This window comes from Clavispora lusitaniae, assembly GCF_014636115.1.
Source record: "Clavispora lusitaniae strain FDAARGOS_655 chromosome Unknown tig00000078_pilon, whole genome shotgun sequence".
Lineage (NCBI taxonomy): Eukaryota > Fungi > Ascomycota > Pichiomycetes > Serinales > Metschnikowiaceae > Clavispora > Clavispora lusitaniae.
In genome coordinates this window covers 1687401-1710079 of record NW_027093977.1, presented here as the reverse complement: position 1 = coordinate 1710079, position 22679 = coordinate 1687401, and the positions used below count along the sequence as shown (strand labels likewise).

Sequence of the window (22679 nt, the reverse complement as noted above, 5' to 3'; positions counted from 1 at the left end):
CGATTAATTTCCTCTTTCGGTATTTTTGCTATTGAACAATATATCAAGATTATTTTCAGATCCCACGGTGATAGATACGCGACATACAGGAGCATCTCTGCAAGCGAAGGCTGCGTCCTGCATGTGGTTCTGCGTCGCACCTCTTTTGCACCCAAAAGATTCCAAAGTTGGTTTTTCCTCCACCATCATGACTTCTTACCACTTGCGTAGAAAAATCTTTACTTTCCTCTTCCCTCGTCTTGCGAGGAACAAGAGGGAAAGTTCAGAGCTTCCTGCTGCAAGTTTGAGACGTCGCTGGCACTTCAGGTCTTCCGAAAAGAAATGCCCAGTTTATCCGGATGAGACACAAAGGCAATTTCGCCGTTCATCTACCGTCCAGGATGAGATTATGAGGATGCACAGACAACAGAAGGAAAATACGAAAGCCAATTATCCCTTCATGGTAAAATCCTTTGGCAAGAAAGAACAAGAAGAAGTGGACTTGCCTCTGGTCCACAAAGCCACTGGCCCCAATAGGGAAGAAAGAGAATTCAATCAAAAGATGAATGTGCTTTTGCAATTGTTGGGAAAGAAGTTGAGGGCCAAATATGCTGCACCTCCTTCGACCGGAATTCTCTTTTTGCCTTTGCTTTACCAAAAAGCAAAGGGCCCCTTCGATTCGTCTATGGCCATCTATGCGTATGTGGACTGTGAGTTCAATAAGCTTGCTTTCCATAGATTGAGATTCCCAAAAGTATTTCCTCTTTACAGATATCATTTGAGTGATCCTAAGATTGAGATGTTGCCGGATCATGCAATGGAAGCTTCGCAAGCTGTTGCGTCTTCACTTGCAGTGGTGGGATGCCAGTCGCTCAAAATGGACAAAATGTCGCAGGCATCGAGTTTGCATTTCGTGGATGCAAAATCTGCCCCAGACTTTGAGTTCAACTTTGGGATTGACTGTTTCTTCCCCTTCAGAAAGAGATGTCACTTTGTCGTTGGCGCCCTTTTTCCCTTTGGCAAAACGTTTTCGCCAAAACCGAAAAGTGCCAATGTCCAGGCCTTTTTATACTACTTAGTATACTCCCAGCTCTTTATAATTGTGGCTCCCTTTTGGGCCCCGGTGATTATTGCCTTTCCCATCTCGAGTCTCCGCTGGAGGGATTGTGAACTCGAGAATGGGGCAATTCCAAAAAAACGTCTCTTGAAGATTTCTCCAATGTATCTGGTCGAAACTCTTGGCGACAGTTCAGACGAATCCTTCCTGCCTTTGGAATTGTGTAGACTTCTGGAGTCACCTGCCTCGTCATGTTCGGAAAAGGAAACCGAGCACACCGGAACTTCTGAGTCTAAGAGTGAAACAGAAGAGGAGCACAGAGAACTTTTGGATGCTAAACACTTTTCCATCAAATCCTTTGAAGCTGGGCTTGCAGAAAACCAATGCACCTATTTTGGTCAGCCTCTGCAGAAAGGCTCTTTTGATGTGTCTCTGACCATTCTTGGAAGTACTGTTTGGCATGAGAATTCAGTTAAGGCCACAGAATCTTCTAAAGAGAGAGCACAGTTTAAATCTTCTCAGGCTTTAGAGGTTACTTTGGCTTCAGAAATATCCGAAACTGAAACCGAAAGGGTCGTTCCTGCTGTCGAAGGTCAAAATGCATCGGAAAATCCAGACATGCCCTCTTACCAGGAAAGTATTGGGTTAGATATCTCTGATTGTGAGAAGAATGTACAAGAGATTCATGAAGAGGTTCAGTTGGAGAGGCAGGATTTGCAGAATTCGGACTCTTTGCAATTATCTAAACACTTGGAGGAACCTTTGGATTCTTTAGAATCTTTGGAGATAGAGGCAACGGATCTTGTTGAATGGGCTAACGAAAACTACCCGCAGATTCCTGATCTTGTCCATGTTCTTCCACAGCCTCTGTCCAAACGGAAAATTGCTTATGATTGCGAGGAAGACTTTATTCCCAAGTATTCGGAAGTTGAGTCCGATATCAGTGACCTTCCTCACTTGGACGAACAGTTCTGCCACGTTCTCGACTTTGATAAGGACGAGCCGCCTGCTAAGTTATCTCCCCATTCTTACGACAAGAATAAAAGGCCAGCGAAGGGTATTCTCATAAACAGAGACATTGTCACTAACAGCCAAGAGACTTGGGTAAAACAAAAAGCGCCCGAAATTTCCGTGCATCTTGCAGGCATAGAAATGATGATGGTGTGGGAGACCGGAAAGGAAAAGGTTTGGCTGTCGGTGTATTTCTGGAATGCATTTGCCAACCTTGTTGAAGTTTCAGAACATTGCCGCAACTCTTCGTTTCGACAGGCTCGAGAGATTCAAACAGATCTTTCCCAGTCTTACCATACTGCTCTTGGTCTTGTTAATGAGCTTGAGGTTTTACAGGAAACAGAAGCGCTTGATGAGATTTCAGCTAGAACTCGTATCGCTCAGGCCTGTGATGTTCTTAAGGTCTGCAAAAAGAAGCTTCTAGCTACTAAAACCAAAATTGACGATTTTAGAGAGCGGATGCCGCTGTCAATTTTGGCCCTCGTTCAATTGAAAGACAATGTTCTCTCCTACAGAAAACCTCTTTTGGCGCTTTATGACGTCTATTTAAAGCGGGGAATCCGAGAGGAACGTCTTACTGTGAAAACTGCTGAAGAGAATACCGGAAAGCCCTCTTTTGTTCAAGAGTGCTCGATGTTGGAGCAAACTAGCATTCCCGACTTGGAAGACACTTTACTTGGATATTTGGCTCAGTTGGAAAGTGCTCAGGTTTTACTCAACTACATGGACGATATTCTTTTGCGAAGCTTCTGTCTGCTTGAAAGAGGCTTATGCCTGTTGGATGCTCAGGATAATTGAAAAAATAAAGAATAAAAATACAAAAAAATAATAAAAAAATACAAAAATATAAAAAAATAAAAACAAATATTAAAAATATTAAAAATATTTAAAAAAATGAATATAGCCGTCACAATGTAAGTGCTCTCCAAACTTGTAGATCACTATACTGTGAGCAGATGAAGCTGGAGCCAAATCTACATGTTGATTTTTGTAACAAACGAATCTTATACTTTGATCAGACAAATACGCCCGTACCTATACGCTAGCACAAGAATGCGAGATAGAAATGTTACATCTGGAGATCTGCTGTTCCATGCTTGTTATTCTATTCTATATAAGCTCAGTAAGCCTGGCGACATGAATTACCATGCATATTGCTTCCTTACCGTCAAAGGCCAAAAAAAAAGCAAATCCTGACAGATGCCCAAAGCCTATACGCCAGACTGTTTCCGGCCTTCAGCTTCCCATTAGTGCGAGATGTACTGGAAGGCAAACGAAATGTCATCAAAGTCTGCCTCTGTTTGAAGAAGCGAGTCCTGGTTTGATTTCAAGGCAGCATGGTTCAAATGGTTCCATGTGGTGGCATCACCGTAAAGCATAGCCGGCGATTTGACTATTTGGCCCTTTTCCTTCGAACAGCGCTTGCAATTGTATGTGTCGTGAGTATCACATGTCGTATCCGGACGGTACTGGAACAAGAGACGCAAGGCATCTCCACTGAAGATACGCTCCACGTCTTCTTTTGCATCCACGACGCACGAAGACAAGGAGAGTTTCATGGACTGTCTTTGGAAAATCTTTTCCTCGATCGTACCCGTGCACATGAATCTGTAGATGAAGCAATCCTTTTTCTGGCCATCTCGCCATACACGGGCCAAGGCCTGCTGGTCGGCAGCAGGATTCCAGTCTGGATCCATAAGAACCAAACGATTGGCACCAATCAAGTTGATACCACACCCACCGGCTTTGGACGATAAGAGGAAGATGAACTCGTTTCCTTCCGGATCGTTGAAGCGGTCGACAATTTTCTGGCGCTTGTTAATTGTCATTGTGCCATCGAGTCGAAGACTGCCGTAGCGTTTATAGCGGCACATTTTTTCAATCAAATCTAGTGTACGGGTATAATTGGAAATCACCACAATCTTGTCGTTCGTTTGGGTGCGGATCTGATGAAGAAAGCGCTCCAAAATGGAGAACTTGGCCGAAAACCACGTCTGGATCTCCCGGCCACGTCCGCCAGCCTCCAGGCTCTGGTAATCCTCCGGAATCAACTTGCGAGATCCTTGAATGTCGTCCGGCAACGACAATAAATCTGGATGCGTGCAGAGTTTCTTGAGCATATCAATCGCTTTCAATGGCTGTGAAGCAATCAACTTGGAGCTGTCGTCGCTGGAGATAAAGTGCTCGTAAAGTGCCCGCTGGAAGGGCGACAACCCGACAAATACAACGTATTCATACTTCACCGGTAAGTACTTGGACAAAATATCATTCGTACGCCGGATAATGAACTTTGACACTGCCTGAGAGAGTTCTGCAAGTTTCTGCTCTCCCTTTTTCACTTCGTCGTCAGTTGCATCGGCGTCTCTCCCCCGCAAAATGGTATTCTCGTAGTTACGGCGAAATTCATTACGCGTGCCGAGATAGCCCGGATTGGCAAAAGTCAAGAGCGAAAAGTACTCGGACAAGTCGTTTTGGATCGGTGTACCACTCAAAATCACACGACGCTCACATCGGAGCGAATTGAGCGCTGTGAATGTAAGCAGGTCGCCGTTTTTGAGCCGGTGGCCTTCGTCCGCTAACATAAGCCCAACTTCGGTGCCTGCAAGCTTGTCAGCGTTGCGCCGCAAAGTTTCGTACGAAATGATGAGCACGGGCCGCACGATATTGCGTCCGGAGGCCGTGCACCATTGCTGGAGCGCCTGGCTCAAATCAGCAGACTTTGTGGACTTCCCGTCGACAGCCAAGGGCGTCAACGCGCCAGGGCCAAGCCACTTATCCATCTCGTTGGCCCAGTTCCGCACAAGCGACGACGGACAGACAATAATGCACTTGTCGATGGTGCGGCGGCCCAGCGGCCCTTGCCGAAGCAACGTCCACATGAGCGCAAGGCACTGGAGCGTTTTGCCCAAGCCCATTTCGTCTGCCATGATGCAGCCCTTGGCACGAGCGTCCACCAAGCCCGATGTGCATCTGTAAAGAAAACGGACACCAGCAACTTGGTGGGGCCGAAGAACACGGGAGAGTTTGGGATCAATGACCACGGGGACACGCGTTGACGGGGCGGCAGCGCGGATCCCAAGAATGTCCGCAAGCAGGCGGTGGCGGAAGCGTCTGCGTTTGACGACAGAGGAAGAAGAAGTGGAAGAAGAAGTAGAAGTAGAAGTGGAAGTGGAAGAAGCGTCAGGACTGAGTGTGCCGTCGTGGCTGAGCTCTGTGGAGTCGGAGTCGCTCTCGTAGTCGGACTCGCCTGGATCCGAAGATGCTTTGTCGCTCTTTGTCTCTTGTGTGGCGGTGATTTTGGCTCCGCTGTTTTTGGTTTCGCTATTTTTGGTTTCGTTGCTTTTGGTTTCGTCCAGCGCTAGGCGGCTGGCGTGCCACCCGCTCTTGTCTGCCACCGGCTCGGGCTCCACAGTTTCCTCGGTTTCGCCTGGAAAAACATCGACTGTCGGATCGTACAACACGATTGCATATTCGCTTGTCGGGTCATGGAGCGGCCGCGCAGGCAAGACCGCTTTGCGCCGCGTGCCAAGAGGCGGCGGAGGGTCTCTCTCGGTTTCTGGAGCCTTCCCAGGCGCAAACGGAACGTGGAAATGTCGTTTGAGCAAAAGGCTATTGTCTTGCTGGGCGCGCGGAAGCAAGACCCCGCGGCGTTTGCGGGGCTCGTCTGGCTCAAGCGAGCCGTCTTCGGTGTATCGTTTGCCCTGGCGGGCCTTACGATCGGGGCGGGGCGCAGACTGGGCAAACGGCACCTTGAAAGGACGCGAGAGCCGCGTGTCGGCGTCTTTGATGCGGGGCGGGCGGTTTTCTTTGGCAACGCCGGCGCCGGTGCCGAGCGGCGTCGTAAAGCCTGTGAGCGGTTTGCGGACGGCCATGGTTGGACGCGTCAAGACCAGGTTGGTGATCAGGAATGTAGTGGATCTGGACTGGGCAGTCTAAGGAACAAGTGGTTGGACTGGTGATCAGGAGTCTTGGCTGAACAAACAAGGGTCTGAGACCTTGGTGAATTAACGGCTGAATTAGCGCTGAATTAACGGTTGAATTAGCGCTGAAGTAACGGCTGAATAACTGAACAATTAGCGGCTGAATAACTGAACAATTAGCGGCTGAATAACTTAACAATTAGCGGCCGAATCACTTAAACTAGTTGGAGTTAGTGAAATCAAATGATATGACGACTAATGTATACGCCAAAGAACGCCACCAAAAATGAGTTCAGTGTTTAGATGTTTATAGACGCGCGCATCGATTTGCTTCTACACCGATCAGGCTCATCTCCTGCTTCTATTCTCTACTTTCCTCCTCTACTTCCTTTTTCTCTACTTCTCTACTTTCCTTTCCTTTCCTCACTTTTCCCTCTCACTTTTCCTTTCTCTTTCTTCTTCATGGACGACATTCTTGCCAAGGCCAGCAGCCAGGCCATGTCGTTTGCCATCCGGTCGGGCATCTCGCTAGCGCTGGGGTTCGCCATCAAAACCGTGGCCCGCTTTCTCGACAAGATCCCGCCGGCAGAGAAAAAACGCATCGAGGCCGCCAACGCCCGGCTCCACCAGAAAACGAAAATCGTGGCCACCGCCATTGATTTGGTGCGGCTTGAGGCCGCGCGCGGCCATTCGGCGCTCGAAGCAACCGTCGACTTGGTTGCAGACTTGAGCGACCAGATTGCACGCTTCGACGAAAACATCGTGCGCCTCGTGGACGCCATGAACAACCTGAACCAAAAGGCCACGATCGTGCAAGTCGAGCGGGCCATCGGCGAGCTTTTGGCCGAGATCAACGACGCCATTCCGCTTCTTAATCTTTCGCTCGTGGCATGCGGCGCCAATTTGGAGGCGGCGCGCGCGCCGCGCTTTTCGCCCGGGCGCCTTCTTCAGGCGGCGGCGCACCTCGAGGCGTGCGACCGCCACTTTGACGGCGCGCGCGACGTCCCGGCGGGGCCGCCTTTTGACCTCACCATGTACACTGTCTTCTACCGGGCGAAGCTGGCAGAAACAAGAGAGGCAAAAAAATCGGATGCAAAACAATTGGAGACACAGTCAGAAACAAAACAGTTGGACAATGCGGACAATCAGTCGCATCTGGAGTCGGTTGGCCTCACCTGGAAAGAAGAGTATGCGCGCGCATCCGTGCGCCTCGTGCGCCGCCGCGGAGACGCCCGCGCCTACGAGATCGTGGCGGCCGAAGACTTCGACGACGGCCGCTACCACGAGGACGAGCCTGCGCGCCAAAGAAACATCGCCGTGGCGCACATCCGCCGCCAGTTTTTCAGCGCCAGCGGGCGCCTTTTGCGCCTCGAAGGATCCAACTCGCCCGTGTTGATTTTCAAGGTGGCCGCCGCCGCGGGCGCGCCGCCCGAATACATCGCGTTCGGCGAGGCGCGCTTCGACTCGGACTCGGACTCGGACTCGGACTCAAGCGACTACGAAGATGCCCACGACACGGTCCGGGCCGAACGCAGCACGACATTGTCGCTCTTGCAGTACCTTGTGCGGCTAGCGGCGCTCCAGGAAAACGAGCAAATGTCTGTTTTGGACATCACCGACGAAAAACTCGCCCTCTATTTGCACGACGAAACCGACGGGTCGTTCTACCCGAAAACGTCGGCCGAGCGCGCAAGCGCCGCCGCCGCCGGGCGCGCGCAGAACAGCGCGCTCCAACTCGACTCGAACATTGCGCGCTTGAAGAACCTTTCGCTCGGGCGAGACTAGGCGGTAACTCTGGCCCGCAAAAGCTGCTGGAGTTGGATTGACTCCATTGGACTTCTAGATGCAATATTAAGGTGAATGTGGGCAGGAAGATATATATGTGCCATTGATTTGCTTAGCCTCTGGAAAGGTACAGAAACGTCGATGGTAATCAGGGAATGGGCCATGTGACTAGTTCAGCTACATGGTCAAAGGCACTGGCTTTGCTTTTCTGCGTACACTCTCATTGTGTTCTGATCCTTAAACCGAGCATGAATGTAGTGGCTAGTTCCGACTCCAATGCTAGTTTGTCTCACCAAAGAAGCCTTATCATAAACCCTGGATCTGCATCTTCATCTGGTTTTGATTTGCCCTGAGTTGGCGTTCCATCTTATTTTAGAAGATGAATTTATGCTCTTGGTACGAGCCAGTAAAGATGGAGAATACCTTTGGATATATCTTCCATTGAAAGATATATTTAATTGTCATGTTGCCAGCGCTGTCTTTGACAAGTATGTATTACTATGGCTGGTGTTCTTACCACATACTTGTTCAATGCCATTGTTTCCTCCACATTCAAGCTTATTCTGGCGAGAGTGAAACCAGGCAACCTTTTGTGAATGTATCTACATCGCCATCCATCTTGAACCTAGAGTATTATCCATGTACTTTCTCGTTGCATGGCATTTCTATTGCAAAGAGTTTTACATATTGCAAAGAAGAGTTGAACCTGGAGTATAATCCATGTACTTTCTCGTTGCATGGCATTTTCTATTGGAAAGAAGTTACATATTGCAAAGAGTTTACAGTGGCATGTTGGATATGTATGTCCATCCAGAATATATAACCCATGAACTATGCTCAGGGAATCCATTTACATAACAAATGAATTAGCTCAATGGTATCCAGTCCCTTCATGGATGTATCTCTATTCTATTCAATAATAATAAAAATTAGTAACCATCACATGTCTGCTAGCAGCATATGCAACGTTACTTTACATTTTAACTCGTCGCTTTCGATTTCCAAAAAACAAATATTCAAGCGCACCTACCACCATACCTTAACAAACTCTACTTTTACCATTATGTGACTTTATTGATACAAAATACAGACGGTCGTTTAACATTCCCAAATCATGATTAGAGTTTCATAATCTGCGGCCTAATCTTGGATTGAACAAGCACTTTAGAAGTGCCAACAATATTTTCATCTTTTGTTTTCTTGACCAGGTTATAAGCAATCATTGCGTTTCCCGAGTCGTGTTCTATCACTTCATTTTCAAGTTGTAGAATGCACCACTGAATCCACACTTGATCAATTAAGCAGCAGCCACCTTTTCAAAGAAAGGTTATGGGCGTAGCCTTGCACTAGAGTACCCTTTTCCGTTAGATAATGGTCATCGACCACATCATGATGAATAGTGCTTGATTAAATATGTATGCATGAGCACCTAAGCGTGCTTTACCGGGTTGACAAATTCCAGAAACATTGGAATGGAAGTTGCCTCCAGAAACTCGGCCAAGCTCAAGCCAGGATTATTCGCCAAGAGAGTAGCCAACGTCTCATCACGCGGCTTGACCTTATGCTCCAAGTCCTCTTCATTCTTCACCTCTTCCTCCACCTGGCGGAGCCCAGTGTCGTTTTTGAATGCGCCCTGCTCGGACGAGGGCGAAAAGTGCCGCGGCGAGCCCTCGGTGTCAGACGACGTGACATGCGGCGCCACGGAATGTTCCTTGGTCAAGTGACCATGGTTGTGGCTGTGGATGAACTGCGTCATGGAAAGCGAAGTTTTGCGTCGCGATTGCAGTGGCTGTCGGGAAGGAAGCGACAGTTGTGGCGTGGTGGTACCCATGTGCATATTGCGCGAGAGCTCGTCATAATCATTGAGTACCGAAAACAGATGACCGTCCGTAACACCAGACGAGTCATAGTACCCATTGAAGTCATCAGACGAGTTGTTTTCCGTCGCCTGGTACGGCGGGAACGCCGTCGTGCTTGCCAGCTTGCTAATGCCAGGGTGGGTCAGCTCCAACAAGTTTTGCTTGCTGGTGTTGGAAGACGTCGACGTAATAGACAACAGGCTCTCAGGGCGGCGCGGGCGTGCGCCATGAGCATATGAGTTGAACGAGGCCGAGGCCTTTAACGGCCGGGGCTGGTATGGCGCCTGACTGGCGAGCGACGCAGAAGAAGCATGGGCATGGCTACTGAGTTGGCTGGTACTAGAATGGAGCGGAGTACTCTGGTAGTTGCTAGCATTCAATCCCAATTGGCTGGAGTTGGCCTGGTTAGAATGGGCCTGGTTGGAACCAGTTGCATGCCCATTGAGATTGAAGGTAGATTGGTTGGCCGTACCGTTCTGGCCGTTGGGACCATTGTGGCCAAGTTTGGTCTGGCTGCCGTTGGCACTGTGGCTACCGTTGATCTGGCTAGTGCTGCCACTGAGTTGGATAGTGCTCCCGAGAAGGCCACCGGCCAGCCGGTCGTCAGGCAATGGCAGCAAGGGCAACGACTTGGAATTGTCAAACAGGCAGTTGCCCACGAGGGGAAAAAGCGGGAACATGTTTTCCATGAGATCCAACTCTGCATCGGAGGGCGGCTCTGGGAAGCTAGGGTCGCTCTGGTGGTGCACGTAGCTGTGGTCCAAGGACGCCAAGCCCTTGTCAGCCAAGTCTTCGGGTTTGGTGCCAAAGAAGTCCAACAAGCCCTGGTCGGTCTCAAACGGCATGACCACATCCTCAATGAGGAAGCCCAGGCCGGCAGCAGCGCGCTCGGCCTCCGTTTCGTCGTTGGGTCCAGACACCAGGGGCTTCTTTGGACGGGCCTTCTTGTCCTTGCTGGGACACGTGCAGTGGGAGTTTTTGTGGCACAAACACGATGCCAAATGCTGTCCGGGCGACTTGCCCTTTTTGCCGCAGTTACAGCTCGAGTGGGTGTTTTTCAATTTGCGCTGCTCGCGGCAGTGGGGACACTGCGACGCCGGGCGGCCCTTGGGCTTGATCATGGTCAATGGTTTGTCCGTGTGTGTACATGAGCTGACACGGTGGCCACGGATACAGCGCTCGCATGCGTACTTGACGCCGTTCAAAAGCACCATGCTGCAAAAGCTAAAGGGGCTTCAGATGAGTCAGTGGCAAAAGAAGATGCGGTGAAAACGACAGCTCCTTGGAATCGAAGGACAATTATAGGACCTTGTAGTGACTGGCCTTGACAATAGTGGCAGGGGCGAAAACACCAGACTCGAATAAAAGCGAGTAGTCAACAACGGCAGAGAAACCGGACTGGGACCGAATGGCTTGTCCAAGAAAATTAAAAGAAACACCAGTACGGAGGCGCTAGCAGGAAGTTCGCAAAACGAAAGCAGGCTAGGTCCGAGAAAAAGTCACCGTTGGTTGGCAAAGGGGCCAGACGGGTCAAATCAAATAGCGGGGCGCCCAAAAAACAGAGAGCAGGAAAAGCTCGGGGCCGAAAGTCAGCAGATGCAGAACGCGGAGACGGAAATGCGGCCTGGCCCGAACGGAGAGAGCACGATGGAAAAAAGTTTGTGGTTTAAAGCCTTTGAGTAAGAGACTGGCGCTGGTGATGTCCAGAAAATTCTCGGGTGGGAAGTCGTGCCGAGGCGAAAAAACAATACCCTGCTCGTTCGAGACCTGGCTCCTGCAGACAGGGTAGGGGTCACATGTGCGGCTAAGAGGAACGGACGGCAAATGCTGTCACGCGGAATCGCAGTCGGAAGGGCAGTGCCCTGGGAAAACGGGCTAGCCAGCAAAACACCCGTGCCTTTTCTACGTTTCGGCTTTGGCCCGCAACTTTGCCTTTTTCGGCCCTTTGGTGCCTCTCGGCCCTTCTGGCTCGCCCTTTTTTTCTCGGCTTGGCTATCGGAGTCTACTTGCTTTGTTGTGCACACACGAGATCTGCCTGCTGTGGCTTAACCTAATGCGCATGGACTCCTGCAGCCAAACGCATAACGTCTCGCTGTTTGGCAAACGGTTAAAACTTCAGACTTCGAACTTCAAACTTCAGACTTCAAACTTCAAATTTCAAACTTCAAAACTTCAAACTTCAAACTTCAAAACTCAAAGACGTCCTTGAAGTTGCCTTTTTTTGAAGTTTCCAGAATTTAGGGCTAGCAAGAGTGTTGTTCAGTTCAGAGCGTTTGTCTGAATTGGCGATCTCATTTGTGCATGCTCGCTCTTGGACTAAATTGCACTTGTCACCCGATGTACCCTTTTGTTCTGAAAACAAGTCGGAACTTTCAATCTCTGGATGTGTAAGAAGCTGACTAAGGCTGTATTATCTCATGCTCGGGCATTTTTCTCTTGATTGTAGTCTCGAACTATACCAGCCGCATTCATTTATATCGAGCACTAAGGTTTTATCCCGACTGCTAAGAGGCTAAGTGTTAGTACTTTCAAAAGGGTCCAGCATGCTTTTGGCCGAAGTGTGCATTTGTAAAACGCAGAGCCAATCAATGTCAGTTTGTCTAATTCAATTGAGTAACTAGATCTACAGTTGTCCAAACTCAATCGTAACATTTGCTTCAAGTGCGCTTGAATACTACTAATATTCTCATTATAACATTCTACTATGGGAGTTCGCTCATATCATTGATCGTAAAACTAATAATAAACTCTCTTACCCTTTGTTAGTTGGCTGGTTTCATGACATCTTCACCTTTTGACCTTCCTTACTCTTCAGCACAAATCTTCGTAGACTTTCTGAGGGTCTCTTATTTAATTTTCGAGAATACTGAACTCGCCAGTTAGCTGCATCCTACAAGACTCCCAAGCTTCCACTTTTTTGTGTTGATTGTCTAGTCGACAATAGTGGTGTCGTATTATAACGCTTCTCAAAAATGTACTCTGCATCGAAAGGGTTAAAGTTTCTGTCTGGTTGGCTCTGACAATTTCCATTATCTAAGTACTTGCAAGTGGTTAAGCATGTGGCTACAACCGTTCTAAAATATTTCGCTTCATATAATCGAATCTGGCATCGTCATGTTATACATTTCGGTCTCAAGCATTGCAAATGTCTGTTCCAGCCTTATGCTGCCTACCCTGATGTACTTAGGGGCATACTAAAGAAGAGAAGCTTGAATATGAAAATGAGTAGTTACATCACTGTACTTGTATTGAATAAAACCGAACGATGAAGAAGATGAGACAGTCCAATTTCGGACAGGATACATACATTAGAGTAGCCACAGGAAAAATAAACCTTTCCATGACTTCTCGTTAGGCTCTAACTTATTCATGATTCCGTATAGCCACTGCCTTGTACGACTGTCTTCTTGTTTTGTTCACTCTTCGTGACTAGACACACATCCTAGCTCAAAAGTCGTCATGATCTATAGCCCCGTCAACAAAAGATTACCTTCTGCTTCAGATGCATTTAGCCCACAATCAAAAAAAGGAAAGTAATAAAGAGTAAGCTTTTTATTAGACTACGACCAGAAATTCTTGGATTAATACTCTTAAAGAAGGTAGGAGCACAGCATCTCAGAGCGTTGTACGGAACCAAAAGTTTACATTTATTACAAATAGCTGAAATTAAGGCTGAGGGTACAAAAATGCAAAACTGTGTATCACTCCCAATACATCATAAGTAGAAAAGCAATTTTAATTTGCATAAAATTCTCTACGTACGGTCTTCTTCTGAACCTGTTTCCATTTGAGGAATGCAGAAGGGTAAATCTTGCAAACTTCAATTAATAGAATAGAGACCACGATTCTAAGTACGACTACAATATGCAACCAAATTAGTCCACTCCAGACTTTTAGGTATGAGGAACAGAGCATTGAATTCGCTCTTATTCGGGCAGTTTCAAAAGAACGCTTCAAAAGCTTTCGGTTCGGTCATATCACCAAGTTGGAAAACTCGTCACAATACTAAAACATTGTTCTAGAGCTCAAGTGGCTTTTACGAAGTTAAACATTGGCACGACAGTGATAGATCAACAAGGAATGCTATCGCTGTTTCAATTGGAGCAAGCTAACTAAGCCAACTGTGAGAGATGTATTAAGGACGCCAAGTTCATCGAAATGCTTACTGAATCGCGTCCAGCCAGCGAAATGTCCCCGTTCTATTTCTTTTCTTTCGTGTAGCGGCGCTTGGTATTTGAGCTACACTTTCATAGCCTTAGAGTTTTTTTTTTTATTATTATTTTTGGCTTTTTCTCATTTGAGTCGGCAGGATTTAATTCTAGCCACCCATACGAAGAAAAGGTGTTGTAACGAAGAGTTCATAGTAATTATGGCTTCAGTATGGAAAATCTCATATCGACATTCGTTATTGTCACTATCTTCTAATTTGGCATTGGTTTCGCTTACAGCACTGGCTCTGTTACTCTCAAGCCGGCTAAAAAATATTTACTTTCAAGGAGACCTTCATTAAAATGCTATTTAAGCTTTAATCTTGTTTTCAAAAGGTTAGTGGGTATTTCAGAACTTGCACCCTCATAAAGCTACTGCTTCCAATTGAGGATCATCTATGCCCTTTGATACTTCGATTTCTTAAAGTAGATTCGAACGACTTCAATACGTGTGATTTTCGATCAGCCGTCGAACAATGCAAGTAATTTTTCATGCAAGTATTTTATTCATGCGGTGGCCGTTTTTTTAACCATGAGGGAAAAAGGTGTTTGTCAAACTGCCACTGTATCGAATAGTCATCATAGAGTTTCAGCCACATCTAAGCCTTGAAGCTTTCTCGATGCCCCATCCGGTTTTCTCTTTCTTATCATTTGTAGGGTTACATCAATCATGTCAGTGGGTTAACGCTTTCTTAGATCTATAAGTTTGTACGTTGGTTTGGAAAGTTAACGTTACCCATGTAGTACTTGTTCAGATCGCTAATGTCCTCCAGCATCTCGTAGAAGTTGACATTCATTTCTTGGCGAGCAGACTGTGCGTAGTACATACCAATGTCTTCAAAAATGAAAATCAACATGGTAATCCACATCAACAAACCATCCAAGGTGTAAAGGAAAACTTCGTGGGAGATGACGTAACCATCGTTACCTTGAAGATACTCAATCAAACGCACAATGGAACGGATGAAAATCAAAACCGAGCATGTACTAAGAGTAACAATGACCATTTGCCAGTTTCTTTTTCTGGAAGGGAACGTTCTGAGGCTCAAGGAGAGCGGCGTTGGGTTTCTCATGATTCTGACTTGGAAAATGGTCAAGGCAATGATGAAAAGGCCGAAAAAGCCAATCTGGATGAACAAACCCACGATAATCAACTTTTCTCCCAAGTGCACCATGTCAAGACTGCCGCCTGACTGGGCACCTCCACCGCCTCCTTGCAAAACGAAGGAAAGAACGTCACCCACCACGAAAATCTTTGTGAGCCAATTCACACGAATCACAGACTGGTGCTGGGCGTTCAACTGGACAATGATTCTGGCCAATGTCATGTAGATTGTAGCAGCAAACAAGGCAGGCGCAACCAACAACAAAATCGCCTGGATAATGTATGGGCCCAAAGCCTGTGTGTCGTTGTGGGAAGCGGCTCTTCCAATGTAACCGATGACTTCAAAAAGGCCACCCAAGATGAACGGGATCATCGAGCAAATGCGTCTTCTGGCACCGGTATTGGCAGGAGCCTTGACAAGCGCTCTGATGAACTGGACAAACGTCACCAAAGTGGCGACTATGAAAAGAACAACGGCCACAATGGCAAGGACTTTCGAAGGTGTGTACCTGTACGCCTTCCAAACGTAAGTGTTTGCATCTGTGGTGTTATTGGACATTGGTGAGAAAAAAAAAACTTGTCGCCTACACTTGGCGAACGGCCGTCTAGATATCTTGTAAGATCAAGGCGCATGTGTGCTCATCGGCGTCGGACATAAACGGTGCTAAGCGGATACATGAACAACTCCTGGATATACTATCACGGCAAGGCTGTGCAAACATAAACAAGAAAACGCGGCTATCTCGAAACTGCGCCTCGAGCAGAAGCTGGAACGGCTTCGGTATTGAGGGCTTTATTTCTTCTTCGGGCTGCGCGGCCATTTTCAATTATCGTGACGCCTTTTGTTATCGTGACCTTTTATTTTTTTTTGGGGGGGTCATGGCTTTTTTTCTTCTGTTCTATTTATTTTTGGTCTCATGAACCTTCGTGTTTCTTGTCATAATAATACAGGAGAAGGCGTGTTGAGAATCCTACCTACACGCTTTATGCAGTACTTCGGAACAATTTCATGGTTATGGTCATCGTACAGAAGATGAAACTGCAGGGATACACATGGTACCCCGTAATGTTTCAAGGAGGTTTCCCCAGTGTTCTCACCGATATGTAATATTGCGTGTTCCATTTCTCTGGGTTAGTCAAGTCACTGCACAAACCATTGAAAAGACATCATATCCTGCAGATACATCGACACGGTTCCATTACAGTTAGCAATAAGCTTAAGGGTAGACGCCATATAAATGGCACGGACTTTCCATAAAGGGCACGGACTGACCATAAATTATACGGAATCTCCACCAAGTGGCCTTTTTCTTTTGGGCACAAAGGAACATCACGGAGAAAGTATGGCGTCTCCGGTTACGTAATGGAACTACAGCCGCACGAGAAATCAGCGGCTGTATGCATACCGCCTGTTGGTAGGCCTACTTTTTACCTATTCAGATATATCTCTAGATCAAGTATCTAGATCAAGATGTCTATCTTTGTTAATCTCACATAAGAGGAAGCCGATCCACTCATTTATACTGCAAGTATTCAGCTTGGTTAAATACAGACGTAAACAGTTTGGTTTTACTTCAGATAATTCCTGCCGGCAGGGGAAATAGGACTTCTCAGTTGTCAACTCACCAGTATACTTTGGAAGTCATGTCCACGTAAAAAAGAAAATAGTCGCAAGCAGGCTGGTGCCACAATTAAGGCAATTGATACTTCAGTAGTATACTGTTAGGCCCACAATACATTGGTAGTGTACGTTCTACTAGATTCTTGTTTCCTGGCTCCCAGCTACAACAGGAGCCAGGCTCTTATATTAAATGGGCGTACGAGACTTATCTCATACGGCAAAGCTTAGCAGTAAACCGAGCCAGATAGGCATTGTGGCTTGCCTGGAGGTTACAATAGTCGGGAACTGAAATACGCCCAGACACCAGGCTTGTAATTAACCCTTCAACTTGATTTTTGCCTTGTTTCGCTTCGATTGACCGCTTGAACTTGTATTTTGCATATTTTCTCCCAGCGAAGTGCACTCTCATTTTTCCCCGTATTCCTAATTTTCACTGAACGTTCTGAATTCCGCCGCTTGTCTCCGGAATGGTCAACCTAACATCAACAAATACAAATATTTGCAATTATTTCAGATTTCGGCAATTTCAAGAAATCATGCAAGGTTATGCAATTCTCTACCATGAAATTTCTCTCCCAAAGAAACCAGACTACAAACAAAAAGCTATTGCACCAATTGTTGTGCGTGAAAATCGTCTTTCCCCACTAAACTGGTACATCAAATACGAACACTAAAACCTTAACTTAGATGTCAAAAATCTCAAAATTTTGAAACCAAAACACTCATATACACTGCCAGTTGCACCTTCCATCAAATCTGCCAAATGACTCATATCTTCTTTTATTGACTGTGGTTCATACAAGATTTTTGCCAGGGAACAGATTTGAAATCGTGCACACTGTATGCAGTCTGCCGAATGCGCCGCAGCTTCACACGGCTAAGGTGCATAGCGTCAAATGTAGCTAGGTAAGCCAAAACCAGCCGCAGGCGAACGGACTTTTTTTTTTGCATAAATGGTCCTTATCTTTTGGAAACCGTCTTAATTGGGGAACCCGATCCGTCATCAATGGACGCGTCAGATTCTCCGCTGGCCCATCTATTGGAATACTGGCAGTTTAATTTCTTGGTCCTGCACACATGGCGTGTTCCGGGATCCAAGTGCCTACAAACTTGTTTTGATATATGTCCAGAGCTTTTCCTACTCTATTTTCCTATTCCTGTTTCGGTATTCCTATAGTAAGCGGATCAGCATCTTGCTCTAGTGTTTACATTTTCTCTTTTCTTTTTCCTCTGCCCGATTTGGCTTTAGGCTCTAGTACTTTCGTAGTGAATACAAAGCGCGCGAACAGACAAGACTGCGCCAACCACAAAACTGCGCCAACCACAATCTATGTGGGTCCCATTGGGAACTTTCACTTCTCTCAATTGCTTGGAAAAAGAAAACATTTCGAATGGCACAAGTAAGGAAAAGAGCTAGAAGGACGTTGGTCTGCATGAACTGCCGTCGGAACAAAAGCAAATGCGACAGAAACCATCCATGTTCTCGGTGTATCAAAAGTGGCTTACAAGCCTCATGCGTTTACGAAGATTCTCCGCCTTTCATCAGAGACTCTCCTCCAAACGACTCGGGAGCCTTGTCTTCTGATGGCAGGGACACCTTGACGGTCGACAAAAGCATACTCGAGAGTCTTTTGAAGAGAGTCGAGTCGGTCGAATCAAATTTGAGAGCGCTGCCTGTCACGAGCTACAGAAGAAGTAGTCTTCTCCTGCTGCCGCAGGCGGGGTTTTCCAGCGATAAAAGTTTGGTTTTCAATTTGCGGAGGGCCCTTAATACGAATGCATTGGGAGAATTCAAATCAAACAGATGGAGAGGAATGTTGTGGCAGTTTGTCATGGTTTATGGAGATCCCTCCTTCAACATAATGCGAGACTTTTCAGCCCATTCTGATCCGCTACATTTCTCCTTTTTTTCCATCTACGAAGACGATTTAACCTTGCTGGAAATCCCACTTGACCAGCTCGATGACTTGTCTCAGAAATACTTTGGCCAGTTTCACATCAGGAGACTCCTGCCTAACCCAATGCCAAGTGACATCACCGACTTGATGCATCAGATTTCTATCCAAAAAATTAATCCCGGAGTATGCTACAATCCGACCCTGACTTGGAGAAATCATACTCTACTTGATCAAATTAGGGAACTAATGCCTCCATATTTGCACACAAGAGAAATCGTCCGACTCTTCTTCAAGTTGCAATTGCCAGGTTACCAGTTCTGTGTACCAAATATCATCTATTCCTCCTTGGAACGTATTTTTAATATTGACAACGACCTCCTTCGCGACAAGGTCACGATAACTTCCTCATCGGATGTGGCTGTTATAGCGTGTGTGTTTCTAATGATTCGCATCACCACTTACTCGTTAACAAATCCATATAACGGCGTTTCGATACCTAATCTGAGCGCGCCCAACCTCGGCTTTTTAGGGACAATTAGAAGTACGATTGATTTGGTTGAACTCGCAGAAAAACTTGTTCATGAGCTCGAGCCAAAAGTGGATGTGAACTTTCAGGTATTTCAAGCAGTTTCGCTTTTGTTTGTCTACCGTCTAATATGTCCTGAAGGTGATCAATTCAGGGAATCTGGTGATGTAGGTGCATATTTTTCCGAAATTGTTTACTTGTCTAAAGCTCTTGGTTTCAATGAAGTCCAAGTTTGTTGCCAGGAAGCAAACAATATCAAGGAGTCTGAAAATGTTCCCGACTATTATAAACAGCGAACGTGGATGTTATTGCTCGTGTTAGACTGTTTCTTGGCTTGTTTTTTTGGTACCAACTTAGCAATTCGTCATGACGAGTGTGATTTTTCTGTTATTCTCCAAAACGGTACCTATTGGAGCGAACAGGACGATATATCCCAAGTGCTTTTCAAGATGATGCCTCTTTGCAAACTTGCGCATGAAATATGTGAAAAGGTGTTTCAGCTCAGTTCTCTATGTCCTGTTTCTGAACTCATTGAGGATTTGAATAATCTTGAGACGCTCATTTTTGATACCTTTGGCGGGATAACCCGATTCTTTGAGAAAACAAGCTCGTTAAGCTTTCGTCGCAGAGCCACTTACATGAATCTTGCTGTGCTTTTCCTTTGCTTCTACCTGTGTCTCTGTTATTCCCTATACGTTTATTTTGAGACCAACGGCAATTTTGACTTAAGCTCCTTTTACAGTCGAAAGTTCTTAACGACCGTATTTGGTACCTTGGGCTTCATTCAGAAAGGTTTGTTGATCACTTGTGAGACTTTTTTTGGGTATGCTTCATGGCCGTATTTTTCACCAATCGTGTTAATATGTAATAAGTTGCACCTTTTGGCGATTCTGGTGAGAATAAGGTTCGCATCCACCTTGCGAGACCACGATTCGAAATTCGACAATAATGCCAAAAAGTCCATAAAGGTGATTCTTTCAAAGCTTCTGGGCTACGAAGAACAGAGTGTTGGGTTCGCAGCCTATTTCGGACAGTATCAGAACAATGCATGGTGGAATTTCAAAAGTTTCCGATTTGGTCAACACGTTATAACTAAGTTGGAGAGTTCCGAACAATATTTGGCGTTGTGTTCTAAAGCACGGGTGCGATTTTCCCTGGAAGAAATCCAGCGCTGGGAAGAAGATTTACACGAAATAGATAAGCAGGCCGAGTTTTACCGTTCTGTCTTTCAGGCGGAGAAAACCAACATCGCATTACCCCATTTCTCCGTTCTTGACATTTTTCATATGGACAACTACTGGTATGGAGTCAACTGTGTGAGATTGTATTTCAAGGATGCAAAGTTCAACTCGATGTTTACCGAATCGCAGCCCGCAGGCGAAAAGCCGTCTCAATTCTATTATGAGTCGGACGTCTTTGGAGAGTTTCCTTTTGTTTAATTACAAGACATATTCCTGTCCCTGAGCATTAATTTCCAACCCCATACTTGGGGACATTTGCGAGTCTTGGCTATAGAAGGGATATTTTTCGATGTATCTACTTCTTAGGAATGGTCTACTTCTTAGGAATGGAGAGTTCTTGAATTTATTTGGCACTGGACATTGTGATTAACAACGTTTCTGACACATGACTTGGTCTACAGATTTTTTTAAGCAGGCTCGAGGTAAAGTCTTCATTTGTACATAGCAAAAACTTGGCCGACATCGGGCTTCGCCGTGCACCACGCCGGCCTTGCAAGGGCCCGATTGCTTGACCTTTTCGCCCAGGGACACGTGCATCTTGCATCAGGTGTGGTTTTATGGAACGGCTTTCAAAAGCACCTGGTTACTTTCTTTTTTTTTTTTTCTCTTGCTTTTTTAATTCAGTCGATTTCCTTGCTTCAATGTAACTCACCACATTGGTGGCTACCAATTGTGCATATGTACGTTGGTGAAAAACAAGAAAACTTTTGGCATTGTTAGTGACATCACCGGCCGAAAAAGAAACGGTCATTCCATTGTTCCAAGTTCTGTTTCTTGCTTTTAAGCTATTGTGGCAACGATCTTGCGGCTGAAACGTAGGCAGACAGGTGCAAAGATACACGTTTCCGATGAGTACTTGAATTGCTCTTCCTTTTTGCTAAGCAATATCAACAATAGAGCCGCTGCCACATGCAGAGCTACATGAATTCACTTTCGTTGGTAAATGCTTTGATGCGTCTATAAACTTTGCTGAAATGAAAGGAAGGACATGAAATTAGGGTTGGTTCACCAATGGAGCACTGACCATGTTGTATTTGCTCAGGTCGTTGATGTACTCCAGCATTTCGTAAGAGTTGGAGTCGTCTTCTTGGCGAGCCGACTGGGCATAGTAGTAGCCAATGTCTTCCAAGTTGAAAACGATCATGTTGAACAACATCATCAAGCCATCCAAGGTGTAAAGGAAAGCTTCGTGGGAAATGATGTAGCCATGGTTACCTTGAAGGTACTCAACGACACGAACAATGGAACGGATGAAGATTAAAATCGAACACACAATAAGGGTGATGATAACCATCTGCCAGTTTCTCTTGTTGGATGGGAAATTCCTGAGGCTCAAGGAGTGCGAGGTTGGGTTTTTGTTGATTCTGACTTGGAAAATGGTCAAGGCAACGATGAAAAGACCGAAAAAGGCAATCTGGATGAACAAACCCACGATAATCAACTTTTCTCCCAAGTGCAACATATCGAGAGAACCACCTGATTGCACACCACCACCGGCAGCTTGCAAAAGAAACGACAAGACATCACCGCAGACGAAAATCTTGGTGAGATACTTGACAGGAACCACAGACTGGTGCTGGGCGTTCAACTGGACGATGATTCTGGCCAAGGTCATGTAAATGGAAGCGGCAAACAAGGCAGGGGCAACCAATAACAAAATCGCCTGGATAATGTATGGGCCCAAAGCCTGTGTGTCGTTGTGGGAGGCGGCTCTTCCAATGTAACCAATGATTTCAAAGAATCCACCCACAATGAACGGAATGATAGAGCAAATACGTCTTCTGGCACCGGTATTGGCAGGAGCCTTGACAAGGGCTCTGATGAATTGGACACAAGTCATCAATGTAGCAAGGGCGAAAAGCACAATGGCCACGATGCAAGAACTTGCGAAGGCACGTACTGGTACGCCTTCCATGTATAGGTGTTTGAGCTTGTCGTGTTATTGGTGGACATTGGTGGGAAAAAAAGCTGTGGTAAAGGAAAAGTTGTTGGTTCTCGCTTTAAATATTTCATATACCCTGAGAGGCGCAGGTCGGCACTCATCGGGTCTAGTCGGACATAGCCGGTGATAAGCGGAGTTGGCAGGAGATTGCTGGATTTACCAGGACATAGACGGTGAGGCTGTGCGCGCGCCCATGCAAAAATTATCGGTGCGCATCTCGGTGCTGCACCATGACCAGATTGTTTGTACGCCGTGCCCATTTCTGTCTTGCTTGTTTCTTTTTTCCGTTTTCTCCGTCCTGTGGTGATTCTGGTAACTTTGTTTTCTTTGTCGCGGTCATTTGTCGTCATCGCCCGACTCAGCCTTACGTTGTAAGATTGTGGCGCCGGCTAGTGTGGGGGTACAAACCTGCAGATACTGCCCGAACGGCTCTACTATTTCACACTTTAAGTGGAGCAGCACGATAAGCCGTATTATTAGCCCACGCAGTCTTGTGAAGCAGCGTCTCTGGTGGCACTTCTCTTGCC

General features: G+C 46.4%; 7 protein-coding genes across 7 annotated transcripts; 3 read left to right on the top strand and 4 right to left on the bottom strand. All coding sequences in view use genetic code 12, as the record gives it.

Annotated features, from left to right (window-relative positions):
• Positions 1-187: 187 nt before the first annotated feature.
• Positions 188-2845, top strand: FOB63_002963 (uncharacterized protein; the record flags this gene model as incomplete). Its single annotated transcript, XM_002615956.2, has 1 exon — positions 188-2845. One exon carries the CDS (start codon positions 188-190, stop codon positions 2843-2845), a length of 2658 nt encoding a protein of 885 aa, XP_002616002.2.
• Positions 2846-3294: 449 nt separating this feature from the next.
• Positions 3295-5919, bottom strand: RAD54 (DNA-dependent ATPase; the record flags this gene model as incomplete). The annotated part of the gene is made up of 1 exon (XM_002615957.2): positions 3295-5919. The coding sequence occupies one exon, from the start codon at positions 5917-5919 to the stop codon at positions 3295-3297; it is 2625 nt and encodes an 874-aa protein (XP_002616003.2).
• A 510-nt stretch (positions 5920-6429) lies between these two features.
• On the top strand, positions 6430-7752 carry FOB63_002961 (uncharacterized protein; the record flags this gene model as incomplete). The annotated part of the gene is made up of 1 exon (XM_002615958.2): positions 6430-7752. One exon carries the CDS (start codon positions 6430-6432, stop codon positions 7750-7752), a length of 1323 nt encoding a protein of 440 aa, XP_002616004.2.
• Positions 7753-9181: 1429 nt separating this feature from the next.
• CUP2 (Cup2p) lies at positions 9182-10825 on the bottom strand (the record flags this gene model as incomplete). The annotated part of the gene is made up of 1 exon (XM_002615959.2): positions 9182-10825. The coding sequence occupies one exon, from the start codon at positions 10823-10825 to the stop codon at positions 9182-9184; it is 1644 nt and encodes a 547-aa protein (XP_002616005.2).
• Positions 10826-14517: 3692 nt separating this feature from the next.
• Positions 14518-15483, bottom strand: FOB63_002959 (RTA1 domain-containing protein; the record flags this gene model as incomplete). Its single annotated transcript, XM_002615961.2, has 1 exon — positions 14518-15483. The coding sequence occupies one exon, from the start codon at positions 15481-15483 to the stop codon at positions 14518-14520; it is 966 nt and encodes a 321-aa protein (XP_002616007.2).
• Positions 15484-17936: 2453 nt separating this feature from the next.
• FOB63_002958 (Fungal Zn(2)-Cys(6) binuclear cluster domain family protein) lies at positions 17937-20408 on the top strand (the record flags this gene model as incomplete). Its single annotated transcript, XM_002615962.2, has 1 exon — positions 17937-20408. The coding sequence occupies one exon, from the start codon at positions 17937-17939 to the stop codon at positions 20406-20408; it is 2472 nt and encodes an 823-aa protein (XP_002616008.2).
• Positions 20409-21204: 796 nt separating this feature from the next.
• Positions 21205-22502, bottom strand: FOB63_002957 (RTA1 domain-containing protein; the record flags this gene model as incomplete). Its single annotated transcript, XM_066102286.1, has 2 exons — positions 21205-22140; positions 22470-22502. 2 exons carry the CDS (start codon positions 22500-22502, stop codon positions 21205-21207), a joined length of 969 nt encoding a protein of 322 aa, XP_065958429.1.
• Between the last annotated feature and the right edge of the window lie 177 nt (positions 22503-22679).